At 40.2% G+C, this 27,648-nt stretch overlaps 1 protein-coding gene across 2 annotated transcripts in view; it reads right to left on the bottom strand.

Moving 5' to 3' along the window:
* The window catches only part of RBM26 (RNA binding motif protein 26), a 99,999-nt gene that overhangs the window by 41,682 nt on the left and 30,669 nt on the right, over positions 1–27,648 (bottom strand). For both annotated transcript variants that reach the window (XM_032798364.2, XM_032798365.2), the window contains exons 6-16: positions 26,635–26,895; positions 24,174–24,413; positions 22,706–22,846; positions 22,155–22,295; positions 21,005–21,116; positions 20,260–20,419; positions 14,386–14,550; positions 13,626–13,757; positions 10,994–11,065; positions 9,583–9,711; positions 2,229–2,303 (exon numbers count right to left, since the gene is read on the bottom strand). In XM_032798364.2, the coding sequence (XP_032654255.1) occupies positions 2,229–2,303; positions 9,583–9,711; positions 10,994–11,065; positions 13,626–13,757; positions 14,386–14,550; positions 20,260–20,419; positions 21,005–21,116; positions 22,155–22,295; positions 22,706–22,846; positions 24,174–24,413; positions 26,635–26,895 (1,628 nt within the window). The remainder of the gene's footprint in view (positions 1–2,228; positions 2,304–9,582; positions 9,712–10,993; positions 11,066–13,625; positions 13,758–14,385; positions 14,551–20,259; positions 20,420–21,004; positions 21,117–22,154; positions 22,296–22,705; positions 22,847–24,173; positions 24,414–26,634; positions 26,896–27,648) is intronic.

Raw genomic sequence — 27,648 nt, 5'->3', positions numbered from 1 at the left:
GATAGCTCCCTTTGATGGACACCCAGCCAGCCAGTTAGCTGTAAAATCCCTCTTAGTAGCTGTTCTTTACTTGCTTTACCTGCAAGGGGTTAAAAAAATCCCCCAGGTAAAGAAAAAAAAGTGGGCACATGACCAAAAGAGCCATTGGATTGATTTTTGGTGTTCTAAGAGGTTTGTGCATGTTGTTTGATTAACTGATAGCCAAAGCTAATTTCCTTTGTTTTCTTTCTCAGCTCTTCCCAGAGGGGTGTGTGAAATGGGTTGAGGGCACCCACAGGGAGGAGTTCCCAAGTGCTATTTCCTGGGTTCAAAGGGGGTTTTTTGCATTTGGGTGGTGGCAGCATTTACCAAGCCAAGGTCAGAGAAAAGCTGTTACCTTGTGAGTGTAATACAAGCCTGGAGTGCAAGTATTAATTTTTAAAATCCTTGCACGCCCCCACTTCTGCACTCGGAGTGGGGATTCTGCCTTGGCAGCTCATCTCAACAGCTCTTAGGGGCAGGAACTGTCTTTGGCCATGCCATTAGCACAAAAATAGGTGTTTTGTTAACTTGAGTTATCTAACTCAAGTTAAAATCCTAGTGAAGACAAGACAGTTTGTAGTTTGCAAATGAGATAGTACGTCAAGTTAAAGACTATGGGGAAGACTAATCTAACTCAACCAGCTAACCTGTGTAAAAACTATGAACTACTTAGATTTTTACCAGGATTGTAACTTGACTTAGCTAACTCAAGTTAAGAACACACCTTTTTTTCATACTGAAGACAAGGGTTAAGTCTGTTTCTATGTAGTGCCATGCACATCACTAGTGAATGTCAGGGTTTAGATTACATATCCTATTACTTCAGTTTTCCTGTAGATCAAGGGTCTATCTATAATGAACATGCCAGTTTCTATCACCTTAAATTTTAACCTCAAGTGCTCATGTTTGTATCTACTGATTCTGTGTGTTTGAAAACAACTATTTTAGATAAAAACAAGTTTAACTTTGATCATTAGTGTCTAGTCTGCAGTAAATATAGCTAAAAAAACAAAAAGATGTACCCCTGGTTTACAAATAGACTCCCTTTCAGCCCTCCCAACAGCAATGGAAAATGATCACATGGCGGTATGATGATGCAGGAGGTGTCAACACCAAGTCCCAGGGCTCAGCAAAAATGACTATACTCAGGCTTTCATTTTAAAGCATTCCAAGCCTGCTGCTGGCTGAATTTATGTTTCCCGTGAGTGCCTGTAGGGGATATTTGATGGGGCTTGTACAAAAGTAGACTGCTCTGGGTGAAGTTTCCAGGCGTACTTGACATCCTTGCATGCCATGACCAATTGTGAGGTAAAAGATGCAGCAATCAGGTTAAACCATATTAGAATTTTTTGCCCCAAGCATGTATCTCGGAACCACTATCCTAAAATTTCCAAAGCTGAAGAAAGGAAGCAAAGGAAATGATCCTTCTCGAACAAAAATACACCATTAGAAAAACATGCCAAAGTGCTGAGGAGCAGTGCCAGGGCACTTGAGTACCAACAAAAAGCAGCACCAACAAAAATGCACCAAGGCAGTAAGAAACATGAAAGTGCCAACAAGAAAAACTTAGCACACAGAATAAAGAACTCCAATATACTGAGCAACTGGAACAAAATGTCAAAACAACTCTGGAGACACCCCCCCCCCCCACCAAAAAAAGAGCAAACTTGACACTTCAAAAACAAGTAAACCAGAGCAACAATAAAAGCACAACAGCATTTCTTCCTCTCTCCCTTTACAGCGCTGACTGTAAGGAAGGACAGCGGGAATAAGATATCTAGAGAACAAGGCTGGCAAGATGGTGAGAAGCAGCAACAGCTGGAAGTCCACAGGTGGCTCCTTTGCTGAACACAATCAAGAAGGAACTGGTTAGATGGTTCTAGAGACTGAGGGATCAGCAGTGCACGATAGGGAAAACACGGGAAGCTCAAACACTGGCCCCCACTAACAAAAAATCTTAGAGATAAAAGAATCGCACAGTGTCTAATGAGGGAAGCTTGAGAACCAGCAGCCAGAACACGTGTGATACTGACCTCTTTTGCACTGAGATTTATGGATGAAAAGTACAGTATTATATATTTACATACCAATAACTGCAATTTATGATTATGACAAACTATAGCAATCATTTTACAACTCACAATGTCAACTGTTACTTTTATTATCGCTGTAGAAAGCTCCAACCAGGGAGCATCCAAATACTTTACCTTTTGTGTTTCAATGTGCTTTTCTAAGATCTCCTGTTTTTTCTTTCTTACATCTTGTTGAAGTCTTAGTGTTTCCTAGGGGCATAAAATTAAATTACAGAAAGTTCCTAAGATTTTTGGAATGAAGAATTCGTCAAGAGAATTTTCTGTCACTGAATAAACTACAATAATCAGTTTGCCTACTGTAGTAAGTGATTACAAAAATAAATTCTGACAAAGATAAATTCTAGTAATAGAAATAAGCTCACCTGATGTACAAAAAGAGGCTTATCAAAGCTATCCTTAGGGATGTATCATCAAACATCAGGGTTAGTGATAAATCTGATACCAGACTTAAACAGATGCCAGGAAAGCTTCACACTTTGTTATCTCTAGGACTAGGGTAATCATTTTACAGATCACTACTCCAGTGTGAAAAGCAGACTATTTTATTACCACATTACCAGAGGAATTTTGGTATTCTTTATAATGCAATCATGATTTTATTGTACAAGTTCAGACATGTAAAGGAAGTATCCTAGAAGCAACCATATGTTGAGTCCTACAACTGATTAGCTATATTTCATAGTATAGTCTCAGGCCACAAAAATCAAAAGTTCATAGAAGTTTTTAAAAAACTTTGATAACATCACCAAAAGCTTGCTACCTGGAAAGTAACCTTATGATGACTGGCTACAATAACTTATAAGAAACATAACTCAAAGTTTTAAAAGTGGAATCTTGCCACATATTTGTGAATACAGAGTACGAAATGTCAATTTGTCCATTTCAAAACTGTATTACTGTATTTCTAAAATACTGTACTTGGAGGAGGGAGCGGAAGAGATGCCAGAGTTTCTATTCAGCTTCTGCTGCTGGAAAGAAAACAATCACTTCCTGCTCTAAGGCACAGAATGGGAGCAGAAGCTCATGATTCAGCATATTTCTCAAAAAGAGCTTACGGATTTTATATAAACATAGTTGATGAGGGGGAAAAAGGAACATAAAAATCTATCTGCATTTCTGAGTCAGTATTTCCAAGTTAGCCAACAGCTGGGCTCAGACTGCAAGGCGAATTACCTTATGCAAAATGCAAATATGTCGACAGCTACAAAACACTAATGCTACTATTAAGCTATGTTTGTTTCTCTCTCCTCCCAAACATCAACTTGACTTCTGCCTGCTCAGAATATTTGATTTGCTATAGTATGTGATCCTGTTCTCCAGTGGCTGCTGTCCACAGAGAATTATAAACACAGGGGAATGAGGAGAGGAAAGGGAGATGGGGAAAACGAAAACGAAAACAGGAGGAGGAGAGGGGAGCTACATTTGACATCAGTCCCAACGAGCCATGAATTTCTCACAGGTATTGTATTATAATAAGTATACATCTCTTCTGACAGCAAAGAGCAGCAGAAAAAGTGAATCGGCAACAGGGCAAAACTTCTTGTTTCTCTTTATCTTTAAGATTTATTCAATAAATCTGAAGTCACTGGAAGCTACAGGTGCTCAAGCCTTCTGAAAAATCAGGTTATAGCTGTATAATGTTGGAGGCTACTTGAAAATCTGACTCCATATTACAGGTGACATGCAATTAAAGGCATGTGTGTTAAATCTGAAGATCTCTATAGCTAGTGTTTAACAGCTTAAACCCTATATACAGAAGTTATGTCATCCTCAATGTTTTCTTATGAACCTAAATTGGATGGAGTCAACTAATTTGTTATAAACTGAAAAAAGACAGTTACCTTTTTCCGGAACTGGTGTTCTTCAAGATGTGTTGCTCATGTCCATTTAGCTTAGGTGTGTACACTCGCCACATGCACTGGTGCTGGAAGTTTTTTCCCTCAGCAGTATCCGTAGAGAACCAGCTCTGGCTGGAGTGCTTGCTCATGTCCATTCAACTTAGGTGATTCCCAAGCAGTACCCCGTGGAGGTGGGTAGGAGTTCACGGACATGTAAACTGCAACACAGTTCTGCCAAACCCAGCGTTGTCTCTGGCCTTCTGAGTGATGGCTTAACGGGCTGTGAACGTGTGCACCGAAGACCATGTTCCAGATCCAGGACATCTGTCACACTGCAAGTGTGCCAGGAAGGTCACCAAGGATGCCTGCACTCTGGTCGAGTGGGCTCTGATGATTGGCAGTGGAGGGACTCCCGCCAACTCATAGCAAGTCCGAATGCAAGAGGTGATCCACTTAGAAATCCTCTGTGTGGATACCGGGAGGCCCTTCATCCTATCTGCTGTAGAAATGAAAAGCTGAGTTGACTTATGGAAAGGCTTTATCCAAACTAGTAAGAAAGCCAAGGCCTTGCTTACGTCCAAAGCGTGAAGGTGCCTGTCCTGTCTCATATGGAAAATAGACACCACCTTGGAGAGGAAGGCATCAGAGAGGGAGCCCTTGCACAGACCCCATCTGGAGCAAAACCTGTGACACTCCTGTTCTGCCTAGGGGCGATCAAATCCACTTGGGGAGTTTCGCACATCTGGAAGGTCACACCGGCTACCTCTGGGTGGAGCACCCACTTGTGGTGAGAGGAGAAGTCCCTGCTTAGGTGATTTGCAAGCGTGTTCTTGGCACCCGGAAGGTAAAACACTTCTAGGTGGATTCCATGGTTGATGCAGAAGTCCCAGAGACGGAGTACTTCTTGGCAGAGGGTCAAGGACCGTGCTCCCCCTTGTCTGTTGATGTAGAACATGGAAGCTGTGTTGTCTGTCAAGACTCTGACCACTCTGCCTGACAGGTGAGGTAGGAAGACTGTGCACTGCCCTGAGCTCTTTGACATTTATGTGTAGCACCATTTCCGCTGGGGATCATATACCCTGGGTCTGGAGAGGGCTCAGGTGCTCCCCCGCCCAAGATGTCCAAAACCAACTTGACTGAGTGAGGAGTGCTGACGAAGGGAACTCCTTCCAGGACTTTCCTGGAGTTGGCCCACTATTCCAGCGAAGTAAGCACCGCTGCAGGGATGGTAACAACATTTCCAGGCGGTGCCTGGACTGGGAGTAGATAGATTGCTGCAGGGGTCACATCTGGAGCCTGCGTGGCGCACTGCATATGTACATGCTGCCACGTGACCAAGGAGGCTCAGGCAAACCCTGGCCGTGGTCAGGGGAAACACTGAGACTTCCGTGACGAGGTTCGTCAATATCCTGAATCTCTCCAGTGGCAGAAACGCCCTGGCACAGGTAAAGTTGAGCACCACTTTGATGAACTCTATCCTCTGTATCAGAACGGGGGTTTTTTGTCGTTTACCAACAGGCTGAGGTGACTACAAGTGGCTAACAGCATCACAACATCTCTTTGGACCTGGGACCTGGAGCTGCCTTTGACTAGCCAATGGTACGGGTAGATCTGGACACCCCAACGTCTGAGGTAAGTAGCCATCACCAACATGCACTTGATAAATACCAGCAGTGCTGTTGCTAGGTGAAACGGGAGGACCACAAACTGATAGTGGTTTGGGCCTACAGTAAACCCGAGGAAGCATCTGTCCCTTGAAGATGACGATGTGAGAATACAAATCTTTCAGATCGAGGACGGCGTACCAGTCTTCCAGATCCAGGGAGATGATGATGGAGGCCAGGGAGACCATGTGGAACTTCAGCTTTGCTAGGAAGCGGTTTAAGTCTCGCAGGGGCAGGATAGGTCGTAAAAGTAGCGGGAATAGAACCCCTTGTTCCCATACTCTGGAGAAACGATCTCCACTGCACCTAGCTCCAGTAACCCCTCTACCTTCTGCTCGAGGAGACTCACGTGAGAAGGGTCCCTGAGAAGGGACCAGGAGAGAGGGTGGGATGGAAGCAACTGAAGGGTGTAACCCTGCACCACCGTACTGAGGACCCATCAGTCTGATGTTAAAGATGCCCCCATAGGAAGGAAAGGAGAAAGACAGTTGGCAAAAATAGGGGAGGAAGGATCCTGGGAACAGTTCTGTAGGGGACGCTTGCCCACCTGCTTATTGCAAGTAAAGCTCGACTGCAAAGCCTGGTGACTAGGCCACCACTTATAGCCACTGCATTTCTTATGGGGAGGCTCCTGGCAAGGGTGGTTTCCCTGGCCCTGAGGCTGCTGTGGCTTGAACTGCTTGTGGGCAGGGCTGGGAACATATAGGCCCAACGTTTTAAGGGTTGTGCAGTAGTCTTTGAGGCCACGGAGCTTACTGTTGGTCTGTTCCGCAAATAGGGTTTGCCCATCAAAGGGAAGGTCTCGCATCAACTGCTGAGCCTCCATGGGTAAGCCAAAGAGAAGCAGCCAGGATGTCCGGCGCATAGCAACCGATTCAGGCAGCAGTGTCCACCACATCCGACGCTGCCTGGAGCATCGCCCTGGCTGTAGTTATGCCCTCCTCCATAATAGCCCGGAATGCCTTCCTAGAAGCCTCAAGAAGGGAGCCCTCGAACTTGGCCATGGCTTGCCACATGTTAAAGTCATAAGGCCCCAGGAGGGCCTAATAGCTGGCCACCTTCAACTGGAGACTAGGGGATAAATAAACCTTACCAACAAGTCTAGTCTCTTGGTGTCTTTATTTTTAGGGGTAGCCTCAGATTCACTGTGTCATTCCCTGTGGTTAACCACCTCTGCCACTAGGGAGTTGGGAGCGGGGAGGGTGTACAGGTACTTTGTGCCATCCAAAAGCCACAAGTACTTGCGCTCAGCCCTCTTGGAGATGGGGTGCAGGGAGAAAGGAGTTTGCCACAGGGCACTGGTGATCTTCGAGATCCCTTCATGAAGGGGCAAAGCCACTCTGGCTGGTGCTGTGGAGCAGAGGACATTGAAGAGAGACTCCAAGGGCTCCTTTAACTCCTCCGCCTGAAGGCCCAGGTTGACAGCAACCCTCTTCAATAGCTCCTGGTGCGCTTTAGTGTCATTCTAGGGAGACGGACCCATTATAGCCTCGTTGGGCGACGACGACGAAGATGCCAGTGCTGTAGGGTCCTCCACACCAATTGGTGGCCCAGTGGCTTGTTCCCCTGCTCCATCTTGGACCTGCAGGATCCTTGCACCCCAGGCTTTGTGCACCAGAGGTGGGCAGGAGAGAGGGGCAGTTGGTCTGTCCGAGGTTCCGGATATGGAGTGGGTGGCTTGGAAAGGCTGGGTGAACCCCCACAGGTTCCACGAGTACCATGGCGCCAGCCATCGGGCCTGAGACCATAGGGCCGGTTTCAGTGCTGAAAATGTAGCCAGTCTCACTGGTACCAGAGATTGTCCCGCCGTCAGGGAACCTCGCTCCGAACCAGGGCTGGATCCTGAGTGGTTGCTCCCAGGCAACCAGGAGAGAGTGGAATGGTGGCTCTGCCCCGACTGATGCTGGTCACACTTTGCCCAGAGTCACATCTGGAACAGGGTCTTGGGGATTGGTGGCGCTCAATGGATCCGCGACGGCCTGGAGCCAGTGATCTATGTCTCGCACTTGATGAACCGTACCAAGATGAGGAACGGTACCAGGAGTTGAAATGGGCCTGGGGCCTGGAAGCACCCACACGTGGTGATGCCCCTTCTAGGTGATCGGTGACAGTCCGAAAAATGGAAGCATTGATCCCTCGACGGATCCCTGAAGCAGTATTGTGGTTGCAGAGATACGGGATGCCAGGACCAGTACTCCTGCTGGGGGGCGTGTGCCTCCAGAGGTCTGCACCCAGTCACCGGCGAGCTGCCTTGAGCCTCTCTGCCCATGGCCAAGGTCTTTTCATGGTCAGAGGCATGGCAGCTACGGGAGAACAAGCGCTGGCGGGACCGTGATGGGTGGGGACCATAGCGATCCAAATGTGGATTTACCCCGTGAACGGGAACCACAGGAGCTGGTGTGTGTGACACCAGAAGGCACATGATGGCCTGCGCAGCCTGCAGGGCCTCTGGCATAGATGGTAGCTGGAGCTGGCTGGGGCCTCTGCCACTATCCGGGGTGGCCGGTGGGGAGCAGGTTGAGCTACACCACTCAACCAGAGCGTGGGCCTGAGATACTGACGGGGGTGAAGAGTTGCCCAGCGCAGGACCGTGCTCATACGCAGTCTTATCCTTTCCCTTGCGGGAAGCTAGGGACCAACCTTGCACTGTCTTCTTGGTCGGAGCCACAGATGGGGACTGGTGCCGGCCAGTGTATCAAGGTCTCGGTGCTAGGCGCTGAGTCAGAGTGTTGCTCCGGTGCCGGGGTGAGGCCCAACTCCATAACGAGCATTATTAAACGAATATCGCACTCCTTCTTAGTCCTTGGCTTGAGTGTCTTCCAAATCTTGCACTTTTCATTAATGTGCCCTTCCTCCAAGCAACATAGATGGCTGCCAGGTTGATCAATAATGGGCCTAAGTCTCTTACAGCGATCACAGGGCTTAAAGGAGGGGGTCGGGGCATATCCCATCCCAAGGCTAAGTCCCATTCAGGACCTATGAAGTCTCTAACTATAGCTAAGGGATTTACTAACACTAACAGAAAACTATATATGCTATAATACGAACGAGAAAGCAACAGTGCTAGCTCACGCAGCAACAGTTCCAGCACTGTCAGCGAGGGCAAGAAGAAACTGAGGGTGGGGCGGAGCTGGCAGCGCACTTTATAACGCAGCATGTGCACACCACTCCAGGGGGTGCTGGAGCCAGTCCCCTACACATACTGCTGAGGGAAAAAACTTTCAGCACCCAGTGCATGTGGTGACCACACACACCTAAGTTAAATGGACATGAGCAACCACTTGAAGAACAACATTTATTCTACATTTAGTTGACATAAATTAGAAAAGTTAACTACAGGAACCAAAAGCGTTTTTTAAGCCTAACTTTAGCTGAGATGGTCTGACTCATTCAGAGATTAGCATGCTTTTTTGCTTTATTTTCCACAATCTCAACGTAAAATTATGAGGACCACAAAATTCAGTTTGGCTTACAAATAAAGATTCTGGACTGAAGTGCAGTCAAGAAACTGTAAGACGAACAGCAGGAAAGTTTTCTGTTGAGAATATACTTGGTCACTAAGAATCCAGAATGTAGCAAAAACACAAGTCAGTTCTAAACGATTCGAAAAATAAAGTTAGGGTGGTTCTGTACTCCCTTCTCACAATTATCCAAGAGACAATTTGTGTCTCAAACTGGAGATTCTATTTCCATGAAGATGCTTCAGATTTTGAGTTCCTATAGGATCTTAAGTCAACCATATACTTATATTGCTAGAAAATAAATTGAAAAAAGTTAACAGTGGGAACAAATTCTGAAAGCATTTTTTTGTCCTTTTAACACCAACTACACTGTTACTAGTGAGGATAATTTGATTAACTTGTTTCATCTATGCTGTTCTGAGGAAATATGTTGACACTGTCTCTATCAAACACAGAACTCCTAAATGTACTATATCCATTTTATAAAGAAGCATATTTACTTTACCTGTTTCTTCTTCTGTGCTTCACTGGAATCTAGACTGGAAGTGGAAACGACAGGCAAAGATTTCTGTGCTGCCTTCAAAGCAGCAGGATTGTATACAGTTTTTGTCAAGCCAGTAGACGTGGACAATACCTATAAGAGGAAATCATTTTATTATGTCAGTTTTTAGATTTTTTTCAGCAAGAGTGCTTCAAAATGCATTGGCTTTTCCACAATATAGACACCTTTTGCCTTCTTTGAGTATAATTCATTACCATATCAAAATTAAAGTAATAAACAAGTTCGGAGTAGCTTGGAGTTAAATGATAAAGAAAAATGCAGCATTACATCAACTATCTGCTTTAGCCAGTTAGGCTACTTTGGAATTGTCACACCCATGTTTAAATAAATACCACAAAAATCAAGGTATGACCTTACTTGCCTCATCAGGAGGCCACTGCATTTCTATAACGGGCATTTAAATAGCTTCAATATAACTTAGGAGAAAGTTAAAATTAAAAGCTGCATGCAGCTTGCTGGTGAACCCACTGGTCAGCCATGTACTCCATAAAAAAATGATACCAAGAGAAAAAAGTGACAGGAAGGAAACAGCAGAAAGAAATGAATTAGAAAGAATCCCTTACAAAGAGGAATTTACAATTGAGATATATCACAAAAAGGGCTTTACAACTTTATTCTACTATTACCTCTACTCCTTCCTCTAGAAGAGTGTTTTCTAGAGCGGATGTGTTGAGAGCAGAAAAAAATCAATGTCAATTGTAAAAGCCCATAAGAAGTGCCTTAGTGGGCTAATTAAAGATTTTAACAAATTACAAAAAATTCCACACTCCTCCAAACTGTCCTCCTACAAATGCCTTCAGGACAGTGTGCTTCATAAACAGGCAGGAAACCAATGAAAGAAAAAAAAATGTTGATATTCGCCTTAAAAACAGTCTTATCTCCTGAAGTTTCTGGCTACTACTGCCATGATACACAGAAACAAAGATTAATCAGCAGCCATTTAACAATAAAGGAGAGACCAGCTAAATTACTTAAATATTACTTAAAATGTATTTGCAATAAAAGTTCAACCTAGCAATGTGCTAACAATTTAGGCTCTAGAATAGATCCTCTAAAAGCATTTCAGTTCAGACAAATTTTTGGTGGTAGAAAGCATACAACCCAATATCTGAAGTTCAAAATGTCAAATAATAGTACATGCCCCATTGCATTTTACTCCTATTGCAATTTAACCATTCATTAAGCAAAGTATACTTGCTGTATACTTTCTCTGAGACTATTTTTGGCAGTTACTTGTGATTTCAATTAGATGTTTATGATAAGGGAAAAGTCCAAACAAAATTAATTTTGTATCAAGGATACAGCTGATACACAAATGTGAGCAGAAGGAATAATGTGACATGCATTTTCTTACCTTCTCTGTTGCTGGAGCAGGCAGTTTTGACACGAAACCCAGCCTATCTTTCACAGATAATTTAGTCACATTCTAACAACAAGAAGAAAAAATTAGTTCTTTTCTAATCCGGTGTAATTGTATAAGATTAAAACTAAGTACTAAAGTTTTAACTGTAAAATGCTGAATGCAGACTATAACAAAAGGAGTCAGCAAAGTCTGGAGGATTTTTTTTTTTTTTTTTTTTTAAAGATCTAAAAATTACCAGATTTTAAGTGTGACAATCTAGGTAAAATGGTATCAGATGCTTGAATATAAGAGCTGTCTTGTAAGATAGGCACTGATTCCAAAATTGAATTGACATGGCATGATGATCTGCCCAAACACATCCAACTGTAGCATCAGGGGCCTTATTGTGGAAAAAGTATGTTTCACATTAGTAGACCAAGGAGTATCTCTATTATTTACAAATAAACCACAATTTAAAAGGAAATCCTGCTAAAGACAGAACATTATAAGCTGCAGTTTCCAGATATCAATTGCAAAGGAGGCACTTTCAGGACTTATGCATTTTGTGAATTCTAAACTAAGATTTTCTTCCTCTTTTGGAGTACCCAGAGGGTTAAAGTAATTATCCGAATCTGAAAATGTCTACTTATAGACATGATTCAATACCTGAGAGTATTTAAAGGTAGAAATTCCTCTTGAAATCTCTCAGGAATCATAGTGAATACTATGGTGCTTTGCCTCCTTGTATTAAGGAGTTAGGTAAAATTCTTGGAAACCTTTCTAAGCCACAAGCTGACCATCTGTTCATAATGCTGCTGGTGAACTGGCAGAGCTGTCAAAAGCCTGAAACATCTATTAAAGATCTGCTGATTTTTGGCAGGTGAAGATTCTAACTGCTTCTGCAGACAAGTTAAGCACCATATGAACTAGGATCTGACCTATCTCTGCCACCTCTTAATGACTGGTCCCCTGAAACAGTGCTCCAAACAGTAACTGTGAAGATAGACAGGACAAAACACATCGCAGATAGCGCCTCAGACCACTTACAATGCAGGTTCAACAGGAGCAATTACTGACAACCATCATCATCAAGAATCTAAGTATGTGACTTCAGAAGGAGGAGACCGTTAAAATCAAAGAATGATTACTGAAGAAAGTTGGCAACACTAACAGTCCATCTTTATTAGGAAAGCTTTCTCCGCTAAGAATATTCTGCATTATCACTCAAATTAGGGAACAAAGATCTTACATTTAGATGCCCCATCCTTTTCCAACCTGCACAGGTATGAGTACCATGTATGTGGTTCAAAATGAGAATACACGCTAGAGACTGTGTTCTCTTATTTAATGAGAGAGTAGCTGTCCTAGACCTGCTCAACACTTGAAAATTAGATCAGGCTAACTATGTTGCTCAGGGCTGTGAAAAATTTCATGTCCCGTGCAACACAGTAAGGTCCTCCTAAGCCGCACTTGTATAGTGTAGACATAGCCTTACTAATATGTTTAAAATTTTGCTCATGCAGACAGTTGGGTTCCAACCCTGCAAGTCAACGGGGCTCTATGAAGGTACAATGAATTCCAAGAAATGGTACTCAATAGTTTCCACAGCTTTTACTGCAATGGACTGACATTTAGGAGATGGACTGGACAAGTAAATTTGGTTTCCTATTTATCTTGATTTCTAACACATATTTTGACATCTAAAATAAATTAGTGACTATTGACGCAAAAGTGTTTAAAGTGACAATTCTTAATAAATGCTACACTGTGCAAGTATTAGCTTTCACAATTTAATGCAAATATTAAGAAAATATTTGTACAATCAGAACAGGATTACATGCAACAAAATAAAAGGATATCAATTGGATGACCTATGTTTGCTCCAAAACATTAGAAATTTAAAGGTGACAGCTTTATTTGGTCAAGCTTTTGGTTAACCTATTTTAATAGAGGTGGGGGGTTTTTCCGGATAATAAGCAAACTATCCTGTTGAGAAATCTTTATATTATTATTTTATTATTCTGTGAAAGATCATTTTTCATGATGTGCCTGAGTGCTTTAGCAATGGGAAGGTAGAAATAGCTCGATAAATTTAATCCATGCCCCAGAACTGTGACAAGATTTACTCTGTCCAACATAGCAACATATAACAAAAATTAGGCATTCAGCATCTAAAAAGTGTCCTTCAAAATGAGTTCAGAGGCACCGCCATACCAACCACTATATCGCAACTCAGGGTGATGCAAGAGAGAGAGTTAGGTTTTTATCAAAAAAATAAAAGCTAATTTCGAAATGTTGAAAAAACTAGTTTCTTTATTAAAGATTTAACATGGATAGAAACATTTTCAAGTTTTTTGAAAATTTAATTGAAAAGCTAGGAACTATTTCTTTGCAGTGTTGCAAACCCAAACAATAGAACTAGCCAAATATCATTAGATTTAAAAAGACTCTCCAGAAATGTTACTTGTACAAAATGACAGATACATTCATGTGATAAATGCACATTTTTATATGGTGTCCACCACAATTACATTATCTCTATGCATACATTTTTGAGCTATGAAAACATTACAAACATATCATGAGGAAAGATATTATTTTAAATTACTTATCACAGACATATCTCTAGTCAAGCTATACATACCTGAGCAACTTCTGTACTGGCACTCTGAGCCTCTGCAGGCTCAATATTACTTGCCGGTACAGGACCTAATCGCTCTTTGACCGACTGCTTCACTACTGGTAAACTGGGTTGCTGAACTAAAGGCTGTATTACCTTCAAAAGAAGAAAAAAAATGTTTAAATCAAAGACACTAACATACTAACAATAGGGGACTGCTGCCTATGTAGACCAATAAAGGTACAATGAAACTGTTATTGTCTCCTTTTAAATTTATTCTATTTCCTTTCTACCATTATAAAATGTTATTCTTGCTACCAAAAGCAGCATAGAATGATAGACTATCAGGGTTGGAAGGGACCTTAGGAGGTCATCTAGTCCAACCTCCCGCTCAAAGCAGGACCAATCCCCAGATTTTTGCCCCAGATCCCTAAATGGCCCCCTGAAGGACTGAACTCACAACCCTGGGTTTGGCAGGCTGATGCTCAAATCACTGAGCTATCCCTACCCCCCAGCAAGTCATATAATAGTACCTGGGTAAAACCATCATGTGAGCCTTAATTCATATTTTGCTAATCAGTTCTTGAACCTTATACCTGAGACACGAAACCAAGGCTCTATTATAAAACTTCTGAATAAAATCAATTACAACTAGCATTAGTTATTGTTCTTTTAAAATTTATACTATTAAACTGACTTATCTATATTCCAGTAAATTTAATTACAATGACCAATTTTAACAACATTTAGATAAAATTCCAGTACACAGACTTAACTCCTTTACCTTCTGCATGGGAGCTGACATTTGTGGGGCACTGCCTTCTCGATGCCAATAGACTTTAATAAAGCGATTATTTAATACTGCTTCTGTGCTTGATATAGCTTTCTTTGCTTCTTCGTGGGTGGCAAACTGGATAAGGGAACCTTCTGGATCACCATGATATGCAACCTAAGATTTCACATTGAAAAGTCAAACTTACACAGCAGTTCTTACAACACATACTCAAGCTGACATGTCAGTCAATATAACCATTAAACCACTATTTTCAGGAACTCAAAAGCTTCCAATTTATGTACTATGAGTTAGGTATTTGGTATTCATGACTTTAAACGTAAAAGATTTATTTTTAATATTACAGTTTTCAGATGTCAGTTTGGCTGTTCTTAAAAATAGGGAGACAAAGAAAAGATGAGATCACTTATATTCCCGTAAATTAAAACACCAGTTTTAAACCAGACACCTTTATATACAAATAGTCCTTACTGAAAATTAGTGCTTCTTGCTATTGAAATATATATATATATATATTTTTTTTCAAAAAAAGGTACAGGCTAAGCTTATGGGACACAATAGTATGGGGTTCATATAAATCAGCACTCTAATTTAATGTGGTTTCTGTACACATATTTGTATGTGTGGACACCCAGAGATAACAAGCCTGTTCTCATTTCAGTCAATTACAAACCTATGTGCAACAAATCAAGTCTAAGAGAAATTTTATTAGTTATCTTCCCAATGTATCATTAAAATTTCAGCACCATCACGCCTCCCAAGATTAATTTTTTGTATTTTAAATTGAAATATTCCAAGTTTCTACGGTATAGCATACTGGGCTGTATTAGTAGGAGTGTTGCCAGCAGATCGAGGGATGTGATTATTCCCCTCTATTCGGCACTGGTGAGGCCGCATCTGGAATATTGTGTCCAGTTTTGGGCGCCACACTACAAAAAGGACGTGGAACAATTAGAGAGAGTCCAGCGGAGGGCAACAAAAATGATTAGAGGACTGGAGCACATGACTTATGAAGAGAGACTGAAGGAACTGGGCTTATTTAGCCTGCAGAAGAGAAGACTAAGGGGGGATTTGATAGCAACCTTCAACTACTTGAAGGGATGCTCCAAGGAGGAGGGAGCTAGGCTGTTCTCAGTGGTGACGGAGGACAGAACAAGGAGCAATGGTTTGAAGTTGCAGTTGCGGAAGTCGAGGCTGGATATTAGAAAAAACTTTCTGACTAGGAGAGTGGTGAAGTATTGGAATGGGTTACCTAGGGAGGTGGTAGAATCTCCATCTTTAGAGCTATTTAAAGTCCGGCTAGACCGCACCCTGGCTGGGATTATTTAGGGAAAATGGTCCTGCCTTTAGCAGGGGGTTGGACTAGATGACCTCATGAGGTCCCTTCCAACCTTTTGATTCTATGATTCTATGATTCTATATATAGCTTAGTAATGCCCAAGATATATACACAACATCGCAATATAAAAGTAAACTAATATATTGGTCACAGACTACATAAACATGTAGACCAGTGAGCAGACACTTAGCAAAAAGTCCTATATCTTCCAAACAGCGGAGAGAAATTATTAATTATTCCCTCTTCTGGTATAATAGAGTTTATTCAGTAGTAGCTTCATAATTATGGTTATAATCAGAAAACTGTGTGTGGGGAAAACTCTACAGGCAAATTTTCAAAAAATCAAGTGCGGATGCAGCCACGACTACAGTGGCGATGAGAAGATCGAAGAAAGTAGAATGGCTCCAACCCAAAACATGGAGGCTAGTTTAAGAGATGAAAGAACTAAAGAAGAGAATTCAACACAAATGAGACAGCAGTAAAAGTGCTACGCTGAAATAAGAGCATGCAGATGAAGACAAGAAAGTTAAAAGATTAGCCAGAACAGAGAAGAAAATGGATGGATAATGAAGCAAAAGAAGCCAAGGTGGTATAAAAATAGAATATTTTAGAGTATTCTAAAAATCTTTTTCTAATAGATAAACAAGCAACATCACAATTCTCAAACTGTTGTGGCATCATGAAAGCTCGAGATGGTACAATTTTAACTGGAGCGGAAGGATTGTGAACCCATTGAATAGAATATTTCCAGGTTGTGCCCACCCAGGTAGAACCATGAACACACTCAGAGATGTGAAGAAATAGCAGACTGAGGGCTTGGCTACACTCGAAACTTCAAAGCACTGCCACGGCAGCGCTTTGAATTGTGAGTGTGGTAGCAGCGCCAGCGATGGGAGAGAGCTCTTTCAGCGCTGCACATACTCAACCTCCTCATGGGGATTAGCTTGCAGCGCTGGGAGCCATGCTCCCAGCGCTGCGGAACTGTTTACACCGGTGCTTTACAGCGCTGTATCTTGCAGCGCTCAGGGGGGTGTTTTTTTCACACCCCTGAGAGAGAAAGTTGCAGCGCTGTAAAGCGCCAGTGTAGCCAAGGCCTTACTTATATCACTAGAATTGCCTTTGAGGAAGTAACTGGGGTCATAAACCAGCTGAAGAGTGGTAAAACATCAGGTTATGATAAGATAGATGATTAAATGTTAAAAGCAGGCAAGAAAATTATGGTGAAATACATGTACAGGTTGTATAGAATAGTTTGGGAAAAGGAGATCTGTCCTGAAGACTGGAGAAGATATGTCACCTATAAAATCCTTTAAAAGGGGGACTAGCTTATTTGTGATAACTGTGGCAAGATGACAGTCCTACCAGCATCTGAAGAACTGTTTTGCACTACCATTTTGAAAACTGCTGTTGAAAAGTACTCTGGGACAGGCTAGATTTCAATCTGGTAGGTTGAGTTCAGACCATATTTTCACCTTGAGAAGAGCTATTGAGAAAGCTTTAGAATACCAGAAGATTTTAAACTTTTGATTTTACGAAAGCATTTGACAATGTCCACAGAAAAGGCCTCTAGAGGATACTGAGACACTAAGGAATTCCAGCAAAGATCATTAATTCAGTAAAAGCTTTGTGTGACAAATGGAGACAGAACAGTTTAAATTTGTTACTGACAGCAAGGCTGCATACTATCCCTGTTTCTACCGTGCACTGTCATAGACTTAGCGATGAAAAGAGCAACAGCTGCTACCAAGGACACTGGTATTGTTTGGATGAGAGATAAACTGCAAGACTCAGGTTTTACAGATTATACAGTCAAATTGGATACAAACTTGGATGGAATAAAAAGAATTGTTAATGAGCATAAAAGCAGAAGCTGATAAAGTGGGACTTCATTCAGTATGCAGAAGACCAAGACCACAAAGATAAGAGAGAACACTGTCAACGCTGGTGGATGTGTGGAGAAGATTACAAAAGAGTTGATGATTTTTGTCTATCCTGGAAGTACAATATCTGCTAATGGCCAGCTCAGTAAAGAAGCAAAGGCAAGAACTGGTAAAGTACTGGATCATCTTCTCATCTGTCAAAGATCTGGAGAGTAAGATGACACATCTCCACATTAAAATGATATTGTACAAAGTTACTGTCCTTTTGACACTACAGTATGCTTCAAAAACATGGTAGACAGTGAAAGTACACAACAGAAAGCTTAATATATTCCATCAGCTTTATTTAAGAAGAATCTTGGGAATTTATCGGAGAGACTGTGAAACCAAAGTGGAAGTGCTGTGCTGCATATGTCAGTAGGCTGCCTTCTGAATAATTAGACAGCTATGTCATCAGGCTACCTTGTGGCAGAAATACAACGCAAGTCTTACATTGGATTCCACCTGGATAGAAGAGAGCACGCAGGACAAAGAATGACTAATACAGGACAAATCAGAAATGATACTGACACCATGGAGACAGCTTACGATGGAATCAAAAATCTTGCGCTGCACAGACAGGAGTGGGAATATTGGGTTGCCTTATGTGCCACTAGGCACAGGAGATTTTATAAGTCTAAGTCACTAAAATAAGAAAGCAATTAACAGCGCAAACAATTTAAATTAGTTAGTTTAAAGTTACATTTTGAAATGTTAGAAGTTTTTGCTATCTAGCTAAAAACAGCTTATTTGGAAAAAATGTATACAACTAAACACAGTTAAAATGTAATGCACAGGCCAATTTTAACAAAAAAAAAAAAGTTTTAAAAGTCTGCCTTGTCCAGCATAATGATGTGCATTAGGCCTAGCTATATTTTATAAATACTATACAGGGCAAGGAGAAGTGGAATCCTTGCAATGATGGTGGAATTCAGGCTCCTGAGAAAACCTGAAGAACTGTACAAGCTTCCAGAGGCCAGACAAAGCCAGCAAAACATGTACATAAGAGTTTCTAAGCGCCCCGTGGAAAGGAAAAAAGTGTGGGGACCCAGCAACTATTCAGAGCTCCTACATACTTCAGGCCAAGGAGAGATGTGGACACTGCAGAAGTTCGGAACTTTACTCTGGCCCAATGTTTTGAAAGCCACAAGGAAATCAACAGATAAACATCCTTAATGTCAAGAAGCAACTTTACCTGAAAGCTGAAGTAAATGTATGCATATCACAGATTGTTTAAAAAAAACTGAATAAAACAGAGAAGGTTGCTAAATAGTCAAATACCCTAATATTTCACACAGTTTGAAATAAATGTACAAAACAAAGCACAGCCACTGGAAAGGCTGAGGGGAGGTTATGTCAGAGTAAGGAAGATTCTATACACAGTCACTATAGGAATTTTGTGGAAACTCAATCTCTTTACCTGGTTTTGATGTCTGGCTAGATAAGACCAGTTTGATTTGATTTTAGTTCTTAGTAATAAATACATTTTGCATACCTTGAAGAATAAAAGCCAAAGCCTTCAGGAGTAACATGGGCAGCCAGAAAGACACTGGTTATTCATCTTGCTGAATCATACTACTTGCTTAAACTATGGTACTCTGATGTATAAGATGTAAGGAAGAGAGAGTTAAGGTAAAGGCAGCTGCATGTTATAGTGGAGTTTCCTGTATGTACTGGAAGGATGGAGAGGGTAGACGAGGCTGTCCTCATAGCAGACAGGTAGATGCAAACTATTTGTTCTAAATGGTACTAATATATAAAAAGATACAGTATGTTGTGGTCTCTTCACAATGTGAAGTTGGGGCAAGGGAGTGTCTGTACATATAAAGATCTGGCAACTCAGGTTAACTGAGGATGGTCTGTGTACCATGCATTGATGTGCAGTCAAACATGATGGAGGGCAACAGTAAGCACACCTCTGATCTAGTTTTTGAGATTGGGTACAAGAGCAAAGTTAAGATTGAACTTCACATATATATTTCTAAGCAGCAATTGATGTGTCAGTACTTGAATATTCATCACATATCTACAATCCATTGTTCATATTTTCAATTTTTAAATATGGTTGGTTAAAAATTCTACCAGTCCTCTGTACGTGCCAATGTCAAGAAGAAACCATAACTTAATAATGGAAGTTGAGAAATCCAAGTCTTGTATACTCCCTGTTTATCCTGAATAACTGTGGAAGGTTGGAAAAATAGCTGGATTATGACATGTATGAAACTTGAACAGTTGAGGAGGGAAAGAAATGTTTGGTCAGAATGGTTTTTAAGAGTTTTAAATTATTTATCGTAAGTGCCAGACAAAATAGCTGTGGGGAAGATCTTAGTTAAAACATTAATCCCTGAAATCTTCATTTAAGGACTGAGAAAGCTCTAATTTAGATCTGTGAACTTTCAAGGAGATTTCCATCAAAAACAAAAGACAAGACTTTATATTAATAATAATTTGAAAGTAAAAAAAAAATAGGCAGAAAAAAATGCAAAAGCTTTCAGGCCTTCATTAATTATTAAGCAGCAAAAAAGAGGCCACACTTACTTTTTTCCCATTTGTGAGTCCCTTTAATACAAGAAGTGATCAAAGAACACTGAATTTTGTGGCTTTTACCTGTAAATTGACTAAGTTTCCAAATTTGCTGAAGTGCTCGTTAAGTTTGCTGATATTGTTAAGTTCTGGTGGAACTTTCCTCAATTCAAGCTTCGTATTCTCATTTCCAAACTGCACCTTCTTCTGAAAACCAGGATTGTTTGTTCTGTTAAAGTTTTGCCTGCAATAAAATTAAAAATCAAGTCAGCCAGAATTCAAGGCATTTTATAGACTTTTAAGTAACAAATGGTTTAAAAAAATTTGAATCATTGGCTAGATGCAAAATATTTTAGTCTAATTCTTTAACTCCCAAGTTTGTAAAATCAAAATCCTGACTGATGTATGAAGAATCTGACACTATTACACTCCTGTCATCCCAAGTCAATATTGAAGTCAAAACAATATTAATCAATTATATATGTAAATCACGTATGTAAATATGAGCATCCCACTTGGCAGGTAACTTTTCAGACCTCTCAACTGTATCTCACCTTTAAAAGGTCAGTTATTCTTAAAGGAAATAAAATGAAAACTCATGCTGGGTTATCACACTTAGCATCTCATGCCTCTAACATGAGTCATGTTAAATCACCTCATTTTTTGACCCTCTACGCCACCTGTACAAGTTCGAGGGTCTACCGAGGACATGGCTACCTCAGAGGCCCAAGAACATTCCAACCAGCTCATTTCAGAACAGGAAACAAGAACTCCCCTAAAGTCCAACAGGATTATTAAACTAAACATAGTGTTAATGACGAGCACTCACTTTTCAAACCAAGCCTTCTTTGCAGGAATTGCTCCATCCCCTGCGCCAATTGATCTTTTCCTGGACTCAGAATCCACCACTATCCTCATACTATTTTTATTCGGAGGTTTTTCTGTATGCAAATGGGAGACTGCATTAACTTTTCATTTATATTTTCTGTGCATTTTGTTGTAGTAAGACTTTTGCTGTTCCTAACTATTACCTAATTTCACCCTGATATTACAAGATGCCTTTTGATTTTTAGATCATCATAAATGCTGTATTTGTTCAAACTAGTGATCTCAACTAATCCAGCATTCTGTTTAATTTCCATACTGACATTAAAGAAAGATTTCATCCTGCCCATACAGGAAGTTTCCTTCTAATCTCAGTTTATCATTGTATCATAAAGAACCTAATCTCATCTATACTGCCTCTAACAGAGACATTTTTGTATGAAGGCTAAGTGAGGCAGAAGGCATCTTGCACAGACTGGACCCATCCTGTTCACAGCATTCTGTGCACTGCTCTGATCCTGCCATTATTTCTGTAGAAGCCTACATTACACCATGATGTAGCAGATGATTGGAGAAGGGGCTAATGGTGAATGAGGCACTACTGAGCACCAAAAAACTAGGCACTAGCAAGGGAGTGGAACTTGCAACTATGGAAGAGGAGCCAGACTGGGAAGACCCAACCTAACCACACCTCAAATGTATTGATCTAAATTTGGATTGTATCAATCACCTCCCGTTCTTTGTATTCCCTTGTGTTACTGAACTGTAAGATCTTTAGGGCCAGAACTGTGCATTCCTATGTGTGGCCAGGTACGTAATAGTTTACTTGTTTATTTTTGTTGTAAAATGCCAGAAAATTATCTGAATGTGTCTCATGATGCGAACACTTATAACAGCCAAAAAACATGAAACCTGTACATTATCTTAAAAGGTTTCACTGTATTAGCTTTCTTGAACCTTCAGAATAATGGATCAGTAATACTGAAGTCTAGATTATCCACTGTTGACCTATTTATGAACTGATTTTTAGTAGAAAAACAGAAAGAGCTTTATAATATTGCTATGATTTCTAACATTATAACTCTACTTAGTGATCACTATTTGTAGTAACACAAGAATACCAAGAACACTAGTAAGAAAATCTTTTGCAATACCTCTGGGGGGCAGATCCATATCACCTGATGTAAGTCCTATCAAATTAGGCCTTTGGACATGCACTCTGTGCCTGTACATGGGCCTTGAAGTGTTCGTTATACTTGGAGCTTCAGGATTATAGGCATCTGTGTCATACGTTTCTGGTAATAAAGAAATTGTTTAGTTAAAATTACCTGCTGATATAAAAATCCAAGTTCTCAATGGCTCAATGCTTGCTAAGATTAATACGAGAAATGGAACAGTCAATTGTATAATTATAGTACCCTAGCAAATACCCAAGTCAAAATTTTGTAAAATAGATTTAAAAAAATCCTTCCCACCCTGACAACCTGAATGCAAAGTTTCAGGACAGAATTAACATAAAAAGAAGGGGTTCAAATTGATGTCACATGACCTTCGGAGGTAAGAACCTATCCTCCCAAACAAAAGTATAATGTCTAGCCTCACCATACGATTATATTAACAATGAACGTTATTCTATTTTGCAAACACTGAATGCAGTAAATTTAGAAAGTTATTTCTGATTGTGGGCGAAGTATCAGTACTACACCTGCTGCAAACAGTGATGGTGGAGCAGGAGGTGGCTGGTGATGAATACCAGTTGTAACAACAGTGGGAACGGAACTGGTTGCTGAGTTTGGAGGAGCATCCATGCCAGCAGGTTGTAAAGGTGGAAGTGGAGGAGGTGGTCCTGTCGAACCAGAAATAAAGAAAAATATTGCATTAATATTTTTGTGTGCTTGACAATGGACTCAGCTATCCAAGGTCACAACTACATCTGCAAACAAATGTGTTTCAAAGAAGGGGTTAAGAACAGTTCAAACATTCTATTAAATTGCACGTAGTAACCTAAACTGTGATCAGTACCTCATATCTGCCAAAATAATTTTTGACTAATCAAATTGTTATGTTCCATACAAACTACAGAAGCTTTATTTTACTAAATTTGTAAGATTTAACTTGTCTTTCCCCTCTTTTATACAACATAATGTTAGGAAGATTCAGTACATGAAGTAATACTGAGTTGGCAATGAATGTTTGGGCTTATGAACACATGCAGAGGAACAAAATTTGAAAGTTTATCGAACTATTCACATTCTTTTCTCTGCTAGGTGGATTCTAACAGTTTAAGGTGACAGTGAGGATGGCTGTAACATGATGTTGGCCCATCCATTCATTTTTAGTATTAAAAATTGGATCTGGCAAAGAGACATTCACCAAAAAAGGTATCTGAAAAAAAGTGGAATAGTAAGCTTATTTATCATTAAAAATTACACCATCAACTTAAAATTGGGACATTTTAAGAGTTTCAAGTAATTTCAGGTACTAATTGTTCTTGAATAGTTCTACCAAATTACTGTGATTTGTACTTCGTTCTGTTTTTCTCTTATTCATCAACAGAGGGCAAGTCACAAAACCAACAATAAGCCAAAGCTGAATATTTCAAAGCTGCCTAAATACTTTGGACATCCAATGCCTACTAAAATTAAAGAGAAACAGGCATCAAAATCTTAGGCAGGTTTGAAAATCTTAGCCAAAGCACTTCCAAATGCACACTTCCTTCCCACCCCCTTTCCTATTCTATAATGTTGGGCATCCCTACAAAAAATAGGTTCAAAGTTTTTCAAACAAAAGTTTAATTTTTAAAGTTGCCTGTGTTCCTTTAACTTTGATAGTTCAAAGGAGTTAGCTCCATGTGTTGTGGATTTAAATGTTTTCTCAGAAGCTGGCCACTTGAGCTTTGGAGATTAAATGTTTCAGAGATAGTATCGTTAGAGACATTTTGAGATTAAAACAATTTGCCATGAAAAGAATCCATTTTACCAATATTAACACACACATACTGCAGGACTCACAGGTTAAGATGTGCAAACCAGAGTCCTAAAAGCATTTTAGGAGGGAAAAAGAAAAAAAAAAAAAAAAAGCTACTGAACGCCATTTTTAATCTATTCAATACTGAATACAATTCAAGCACCATAAAGGTATTTGAAATCTTTAAGAAATTTTATTTATTTTACCTGTAACAGGTGGAAGACTAGGTGGTAAAGGGCCTGGAGGTGGCACTGGCGGTCTAAGATTAACAGGTGGAGGACTTAAAATTGGTGGTGGGGGAGGAAGTCCAGGCGGAGGTGGTCCTTCAACAACAGGGGGCTGTGCTGGAAAAGGCAGGATGCCAGGAATATTCACATCTTCTACAACAACTGGGTCACTTCCATGATCAAAGGGACACATGTCTCCTCTCATACAGAAACCCTTTTCTGAGAAATGAAAAGCACAATTAAATATTACTAGCATTTAACAGCTGATGATTGATCTTTAAGCAGATACTAAATATCCTGCACATAACGTAACAGTTAGAAAGGTAAGACCTTTGCATAACAATATAATATTACTTAAAAATTAGGAAGTGAACATCTGGTCATTTAGTACGACTTCTACCTACTCTATTTACAAATTGGCTCTTTCTCCAACATAGCCTATTTCTAACAAAGAGGTAAAAGAGGGGAACCTGGATGTTATGAAATAGTGTCAGGAATGAGTAAGTTCCAGATTTTTGAAGTATAATCATGGATTTTTCCATGATCAGCAAGTTCAATGCAAATTTAGTGGGAGTGGGGTTTTTTTAAGTTAAGTGCAGAAGAAACTGGTACTGACAAAATATCTCCTTTTGAAAATATTTAGTATCTAATCATTCACTACTCAGCACTAGTCAATGGTCCAAGTATAAAAATATTTCTGTATTGCAATATTTATCCAGAAGTATCAACATTCTTTGTTGCACTTTCCAGTGTACATGCTAGAGAGTAATAAAATAGTTTGGTTTTTTGTTTTTGTTTTAAATAGTACAGTTAAAGCAGTTTTCTTCTCTTTTTACTAGGAGGTACAATGTTACTGGGTCTAGCAATATTCTCCATAAGTACTATAAGAACACCTGCTAAAACAGTCAATATCCACAGGTAAAATAAGAGATACAAGCTTTAATTCTTCTCACTCTTTACCATTACCAGAAAAGGGTAGAAAAGGATACAGTGGCCAAGCCTAGTTTTAGGGAGAATGATAGAATAGAAACTGGAAAACTAAGTTAGTAGGATTTCACTGTTTTACTGAAGTAGTTTAGGGAGAAGAAATGTGTCTGTAAGGACAGTACAGCAGAACAATCTAACAACTGAAGGAGGAGAGAGAAATGTAGTAACAAGCATTAGAACAGAGAGGGAGACAACTCCAAGGAAGATTCTGAAGACTGAGATTTTAGTACCAGGTTTTGAAATGGACAAAATACAGGATGATTTTAAGAATAGTTTTCAGACAACCATTAGGCTATTATCTACTATATTTTCAGAAGACTGAACTTTGTTAAGTGATATCTAGGTGACCATAGAAAAAGAAAAGAGAAAAAATTAGGTTTCAGCAATCGCAACTGATGAAAATACTTTAGAAATAAAAGTACAAAATTTCATGCACCTGAGAAATGTGGATGTTGAGTAGGGGATCAAATCAAACTTCTAGGGCATAGTCCACACTAGAAAGCAGCTACACTGACAAACCCTCCTAGTTTAGAAGCAGCTTAGAGTTACAAAAGCAATTCTTTGCCAGGATAACTGCATCTACACTAAGGCTTTTGCCAATATAAAAAAGTTGTAAAAAAACCCCTCAGACCTAAAACAGACACTACTATATTGGGAAAAGTTTTGAGTGTAAACCTGACCTACATCCTCAACAGCTACTGCCAGTATGAGATCTGACATGAGAAAATAGCTGGGACTAGTGGAACTCTGGCTAAAAATGCAGTTGTTACTGGTTAAGAGGGTATCTGCTTTGGATCAATCTGACTCACTGAGACAAATGCCAACTGTGGCACAAACATGGTTTGATACAGGCAGAAAGTGTGCAAAATGATTCAATAGTGTAGAAGATACAGATTTCAAGTACTGCCTGTATAAATACAGCACTTGGTAAATTTTTAAAAAAAAGGACAGTAAAGTGGTGCACCGAGAAGAAGAGCCTAAAATGTGAGGTTCAAGGTCACTGCCAATGAAAAAATTAAGCAGATAGGTAAGAGTAAAACCAAGAGAACAAAATGTACAAGAGTTCCGTGAACAGGATCATACCATAAGGTGGTGATTATGCTCAAAACTATTAAATACAGAACTGGGTTTGAGGGTGATACGGAGTAAGAGAACTAAGGTAAAACAAGAGATCACCACCAATAAGTTCATGTAAAAGAGCAATGTCAGTAATATGACAGGGACAGAAACTATGCTGGAAACAATGAGGTTGGTTAAAGATAGATAAGTGATTATAAAGGCAAGTTTAGCTTTTAAGAATTTTGCTAGAAAAAAAGATTGAAAATGAGATGTAGAAGGAGACTGCTTTTGGGGTGAGAGTGCTAAAAGAAGGGGACAGTGCAGCTTGGAAGGGCAAAATTACATCAGTGACTGGACACTATTGTTGCATATATGTTTAAATATCTGAACTTACCATCATAGTCTCTGCAGCGTTTCTTTGGCAGTGGAGGTCTTCCATATGAGTTGTGGTCCAATTGTTCTTCATGGAACTCTGACCAACTTTCAGTAGTGTTATTACCATGATGAGTAGGAGCAATAACGGTAATAGTGCTACTCAGTGTGGGGACAGGGTAATGGCCAGATGAAATGTTTGTTACAGACGGAACTGGAGTATAATTGTTTTCTAATGGATCTGTTCTATCCAAATCATATTTTGGCTTTCCCAAATCTCTTTCTGTAAGAAAATAATATACTTGTTTAAAAGGTAAAAATGTGTCAAAGATTGTAAGCTCCAAAATTAGACCAACTGTTGGATTTGTATGTGTCTGTAAGGGTATGTCTACACAACCCGGCGGATCAGCGGGTAGTGATCGATCCATTGGGGATCGATGTATCGCGTCTCGTCTAGACACGACACATTGATCCCCGAACACGCCCCCCGTCAACTCCGGAATTGCACCAAGGTGAGAGGCGGAAGCGAAGTCGACGGGGGAGCGGTGGCCGTCGAGCCTACGCCACGAGGACGCAAAGTAAGCCGATGTAAGAGGTGTCGACTTCAGCTACGCTATTCTCATAGCTGAAGTTGCGTATCTTAGATCGATCCCTCCCCTCTCCCCATGCAGACCAGGCTAAAATACATACAATTCTTTATATACTGTTTCTTTCTTCCCCACCCTTGTGGTGAGGGGGAGAAGAGGAAGAAAGAGGAAGGAACAATTTCAATGTACTTTCATAGTCAGGGAATAAATGCACCACCAACAGTCTAGCACTCGTGAGCAACTCTAACCTGTATATGATGCTAGAAAAAATAAATATGGAAGGTAACTACATAGCACTTTCAAAGAATTATCAATCAGAAAAATTTTTAAAGTTATCAAAGTACCTTGTTAGGGTGCTTTATATCTAAGATCATTATATAAAGTGGTGAGGATACACATCATTAAATGGAGAATTTAATTGTCAGTTGGAGTGGGAGTTTTGTGCCCAA

The sequence above is a fragment of the Chelonoidis abingdonii genome, chromosome 1, assembly GCF_003597395.2.
Source record: "Chelonoidis abingdonii isolate Lonesome George chromosome 1, CheloAbing_2.0, whole genome shotgun sequence".
Classification (NCBI taxonomy): Eukaryota; Metazoa; Chordata; order Testudines; family Testudinidae; genus Chelonoidis; species Chelonoidis abingdonii.
The sequence above is the reverse complement of the archived record's forward strand: the minus strand, read 5'-3'. Positions and strand labels throughout refer to the sequence as shown.